The sequence below is a fragment of the Artemia franciscana genome, chromosome 1, assembly GCF_032884065.1.
Source record: "Artemia franciscana chromosome 1, ASM3288406v1, whole genome shotgun sequence".
NCBI classification, from domain to species: domain Eukaryota; kingdom Metazoa; phylum Arthropoda; class Branchiopoda; order Anostraca; family Artemiidae; genus Artemia; species Artemia franciscana.
In genome coordinates, this window is record NC_088863.1 from 56,769,755 (window position 1) to 56,775,754 (window position 6,000).

At 30.9% G+C, this 6,000-nt stretch overlaps 1 protein-coding gene across 6 annotated transcripts in view; it reads left to right on the forward strand.

Moving 5' to 3' along the window:
• LOC136031546 (uncharacterized) overlaps positions 1-4,453 on the forward strand; it is a 611,644-nt gene extending 607,191 nt beyond the window's left edge. For all 6 annotated transcript variants that reach the window (XR_010618532.1, XM_065711218.1, XM_065711229.1 and 3 more), the window contains one exon: positions 2,382-4,453. Coding sequence is in view for 5 of the 6 variants with exons in the window: in XM_065711218.1 (XP_065567290.1) it covers positions 2,382-2,461 (80 nt within the window). In the remaining variant the exon portion in view is untranslated. The remainder of the gene's footprint in view (positions 1-2,381) is intronic.
• The last annotated feature ends 1,547 nt before the right edge of the window (positions 4,454-6,000 follow it).

Consider the following 6,000-nt stretch of genomic DNA (forward strand, 5'->3'; position numbering starts at 1 on the left):
GAAAATTAAGTCAATAGGCATGATAAGTCAAACGCTAGGCAGAGAATTCATTCCTTGATCTAATTAGTGAATGGTCTATTATTAATTCTCTTTTTTTTACTTAGTGTTTCTTTTCTTGTGTTTGAGTTTACTTCAAAGGATTAGTTTTTCCTCTTTTTTTTCTTTTGAGTACTAAATACGGCTTGGTGGAGGTCCTTACCTAAATATAAGCGTCATTGTCGGTTTCCTTTTTCTGCTATTTAGTTCTGTTATTTATTTATTTATTTTTCTGGTTTGTCATATGTTATGTATATACACAATTGCAATACTAAGTTCTGGCTTGTCTAATTAAGTCAGAATTACCTGATTTCACGATCCATGAGCAGAAAAAGACAAAATATAAACACGAGTATAAGGATACTTTAACAATAGTTGAATAATTAGTTAAGTGAAAACTGGTTACAAGACTTTTCTTGTTAATGGCTGGTCGGCTTTGGATTATCCACAGAACCCAATAGTTCAGTGTTGCTATCCTCCCAATTCCACCAATAATCGAGAGCTTACTGTATATTTAAATAAAAGTAACCATTGAAAAATTCTTACATACTTTTATAAATTATTTATAAAAGATAAATTTTGGAATCTTTGAACTAATTTGGAACTTGCTTGACCAAATTTACTTGCAGGGTCACATAGAAACTTAACCGTGTTTAATTTTTGCGAATAATTTTTGAGTTAAAGAAAAGCCTCTCGAATAAATTCAATGTTATTTATCCCCTTCTGTGTTCCTGTTTATTCTATTTATTTTAAACACTATAGAAGCACTGGTAGGGGTTGTGAAGTCCAATTTCCATATTCTTTACCTTACCTTACTATAGAAAATAGTGTTTCGTTAAAAGGCTATACCGCTTTCTCTTTTATTCGAAGAAAAAAGTAAATAAATTAGCAACGTCTTGTTTTTGTAATCTTTACTCACAAGAGAAAGAAACTTCTTTGCTTTACAGAATGGTATTTAAGAAATTTATACATGCTCCACGATTGTACCATTTAGCAAATCTGTTTTTATCTTGTTATGTCATCTCTTCTGTCGCAGTAAAGTGGGTAATACCCACCTGGGAAAGAAAACAGGAAAATAGGTAATAAACTCTGTTTTTGTTCGTCTATTTTTCCTTCTTTGTAATCCTTGAAGAGGGAAATATAACAAAAAACTTATCATGAATAGCACTACTATACACAAAAGATTATTGTATGAAATTTATGTAGTAATTATCAGATTTTAAATCACAAATCATATTTGGACATAAGACCCAATGTACTGCATTTTACTCTGAAAGGTAGTCGTCCCGGGGGGGGGGGGATAAATTTCCTTACTTGTGGCTACCCTGGGAGTGCTATTACGATTAAATTCACGACAAATGATAATGTTGTTGATCATATTAAAGCTAAGATAAGAAAAATGAGCGTGCCACATTTTCTGACATTATCAGAAAATAAGCAACTGAAAAGCTTAACTAGCTAAAATTTGTTTGTTCTGACAACGATTCTAGTTAAAAACAGACAGAAGAGAGCTCTATTTTAGACGTAAGAGCTTTTGAATTACTTGTTTTCAGGGCCCACCCTTTGGTACTCAGACACTACATACAAAAATATCTTTCATTGGGATTCAGCATCTTTCTTGTCGACAGTTTTGTTTTTTAGTAATGCCTTTACCAGTTTGATACTAGTCGGACTGCATTTGCGTGAATTTTGTAGAAAAAAAAACAACAAAAAAAATCGATAACATCCACAGGACAGTTGTCAGATACAATACCAAGCACACTGTATTGCTGTTTATCAAAAACTCAAACGCTGGGATATGGTACAAAAACTGTAAAATCTAGGTTAACCAGTTCCAAAATAAAGTTTGCACTGATTTATCTTATTTTGCCATGGCCAAAAACGGTAGGACTGTATGTTAGTGAGAAATTCTAAGCCTCTTTTTCTATAATGATAGGGTAAGTTTTCACCCTAACAACAAGGTTAAACTTTATATTTTTTCACTTTTTTTTTTAATTTAGACCCAACCTAAAATTTCACATCCCCTTGAAATAAATTTTTGTTAGTCTAATATTTGACGTTACAAAAAAAGAAGAAAAAGAAAAGAAGTTAGAATGTACGTCAAGGGCATCAAGGGCATCAAGTCATGACTAATTGTAGAAAAAGCCAATGATGGTGATGGTACTATATCAGGTGATTTCAAGTACGAAGTTGGTGGTTTTAAAACGGTTAATCTCTATGTGCATGAACACTGGCTGAAAAAATATGTTAGTATTTTATATAGGAAATCAAAGTTTTCGTGCTGCAATATATAGAATATTAATTATAGAGTACAATTGTTAACATCTATTTAAATCTTTTTTCAGGATCTGGATCAGATTGTATATTCCAAGGAATGGCAATTGTTACTGTACTAAATGCTGTATGTCTAATGCTGCGATATTGAACATAAGTTATATTATTTCAACTTTTCTTGTTGATCCAGTTGTATTGTTTCAACTTTAGTACGTGTTACTCTTTATCTTTATCAGGTTGGGAGTAACAAAAGATCAGTACATTTAATACTGAATGAGGGAAAAATACCTAAAGTAATGTTTTATATTTCTAATCAAGAATTAAATTGGAACCATCTTCAAAAGACGTGACATCACCGAAAACTTGCGTCTTCACGATAAGCAATTACTTCCCTTGAAAGAATAATAATTCATTAATTCCAACAATATCTTATTCCTATTATTCATAATGATCAGATGAAAAGACATGTGGTTTCTCAGTGACTCGTTTAGTTTGTAGGAGACAAAATGGTTTTCAGTTTTAGTTATATTGCCAACAATCATGTAATATTTTTTATTAGTGACACCATCACTGTCACCCCTCTAAGTTGTATCTGATACGTTTATATTTCTGAAGTGATAGCTTTAAACCATTCGCAAAGCTCTTCTTGGCAGGGCAATGCAGATCAAACAGGTCAAAGTGTTATTAAGCTTTCATTGCATTGGTGATCCAGTTTAGCAGTTTATCAAAGGGTTTAGGTTGGCTATTTTAGAATTTGTAAAATGTTAGATACGGTCTTTAGGTGTTAGAGTGAAAATATGTAACTAAGTATTGTGCAGAAATGTTTCATAGGAAAAAATAGTACTTTCGCGATGGTTATGTAAAAAAGATGCTAGAATAATGTCTTTCTTTGAAATGCTGTTCCACTGTTTCTTCAGACTGGTTTCTTGATAATTATTCAAAAAGATATGGCTCCATTTCATTAATTGACTTAATATTTTATGCATCGTTTACTTCAGAAGTCCTTAATTTTGACATAAAACTTATTTCAGAGCCAAATCATAGATATACCTGTCCATAAAAGCTAAACTTTGTTAATGATGTGTGTTTTTTCTTGGTTTGAACGTTAAACTTTTCCAACCTTAATGTGTTCCTGATTATGGTTTATCAATGCCATCTTCCGCATTTTCCGCTTTCAAACATTATTTCATGAGTCTCTACTCGGATTGTTAACTTTATATTTGAAATTTGAACACTGTTCGACTCCTAAATCTTGAATTTGAAATAAAACCTGGCATTTTTTCGATAGGGAAATATTTCCAATTTTTATCCACTTAATGCTAATTTAAACCACAAGTAAGTCTGTAATGTGGCCCGGATAATAGACACCTTTGTTTTAATTCTGAACAGAGACATGGAAGACTTATTTGCTGTCTCCATTTGCAGATGTTATACCTGCGTTTATTAACAACTGTAAAATACACTTTCCTTTCTTCACTACTTATTTTTCTTCTGAATCGTAAAATTTAATATAAAAATTGCTTCATTCTTGGCTGTAAGAACCAGCTGTATATTTAAATCCTTTCAGGTCGTTTCTTCAAATAACAAAGTAAATTTCTGAAAATTATCGTTAGTTTTCTTTGTAGCCAGTCTGCAAATCATTTGCCGAATTTACTAAAAAATCAGCAGCAATAAAACGCTAGGAAATCCTATTACCACTACGAACAGTTCCTTTTCTAGCATTATAGGAATCGCCTGGTAAACGGTGAATGAGAATTAGCAAAAATTTGATTGCTTGATAAGAATTTTCATTTAAAAAGGCTTTTGAAAACCTTTAACTTAAGCTCATCTGTCTATTGAGCTTTTTCCAAGAAACACCCTTCTACGTGATGGTTGACTACGAACATCACCTTATTTTCTCCTCGTATCTGGCATTATTTATGTTTGTACAGAGTTTTATTATTAACGGAATCCAGTATGTATTAAGAGCTAATCGAACAAAACTTTCGTTGTTAAAAGTGCCATTTCATTTTAAATATTTTAAGTCATCCTTTATTATATTTTTGTATGCAAATCAATGTGAAATTAAGATTCATAAGCTTGTATTTATATATAGAGTAATTATGTAGCAATTCATTCATATATCTAGTCATTATATTTATCCAGCGATTTTGTTAAGTTGTTTTTTCTTAATTATGACTATAAACTTGACAAGTGGAATTTTCTCCCTCAAATCAACGGAAAAATAAGAAGCTTGATGAACTAAATGAGAAAATTTTAAGCTAGTTTAAACTTTATTCCTCCTAGAATAGGGGTTTGAAAACCAATCTGAAGAAATACAAAATTTGTCATATAAGAGGCAGGATTGGCAAATCCGTTGTCTTATCTTAGCTTATTCATTTGAAAAACATCAACTTTCATTGAATTTTAAAACATGTTTAAGCTGTGAACTGGAATTCCATTAATTAGTAAAATATATACGACGTAGATAACTTGGAAGACCACACTGCCTTTCCATGACGAAAGTAAAATAGTTCAAAATAGGGATGATACCTTTTTATTGACAGTGAATAGATATAAAATTATTTGACTGGATATTTTGAACACATATACAGTGTTCATCATCAGCAGTAAAAAAAAAACAATTTTTTTTTACTGCTGATGATGAACACTGTATATGTGTTCGAAATATTCAGTTAAATAATTTTATATCTATTCACAGTCAATAAAAAGGTATCATCCCTATTTTGAACTGTTTTACATTAGTAAAATATAAACATGCCTTAAATTAGATATTGAATCATCTAATTTGTTTTCAGATAAATGGAATTATTGATATTTGGTATGAGACGCAATAAGAATTTCCTCTTTGTAAAAATTTCCAAAATAGCATAATGAACGTCACCAGAAACAAGAATTTTATCGGTGTCTATCTGTTGCTTTGGATATTTAGTAAACAACAAACATAATCTGTAATAATCAAAAATCCATCAACATGTCAAAAAAACTGTTTAATGAGAGAAAATTTTTCATTTAAAGGATATTCAAAAAAGAAAACCATTACATGGGTTTAAATTAATAATAAAAACTTATTCCAAAAATAAATTATCGAAAATTTAAAAGAAAACAATATTTTAAAATCTTTCAAAAATGGCAGAGGACTAAATATAAACTTTACCATTAGAATCATTATAGTCAGAATCCTAATCTAGAAACTTACAGTAGCTCACCTCGAAAACAAGAAAAAACGATCATTCGAATTGGTAGCACTTTTCAGTGCCATTTGTGCAGTGGAATCTCTTGAATACATTACAAAGGCCGTATTTTCATCTTTGTGGCTCAAAACGCTTAACCAAAGGTTTGAAATTTACTATCCCCCTCTTCTACATTTCCCTCATAGCTCCTATTGATTTCCCTCCTTTCATTTTAGTTAAGACTAAAATAGGTGGTTGTGAAAAAAAGACTTCCTAGTGAAAAGAGTCATTTACTTCTTTTCATTTAAAAAAAAAAGATTTTTTTATCAGGAACTTCTCAAATGTACAGGTCATAATATGCCCCTCACACTCCTATCTATGTGACCAAGTTGGACACATATTGTAGAAAAGTTTAAAGGAGGTAGCAAATAAAACCTTTACATATTGCCCTATTTTGATAAAGTTCACGTCAAATTTTTCAGCTTTATGGTCTGAATTTGCCAAACAGCTTTTTTAA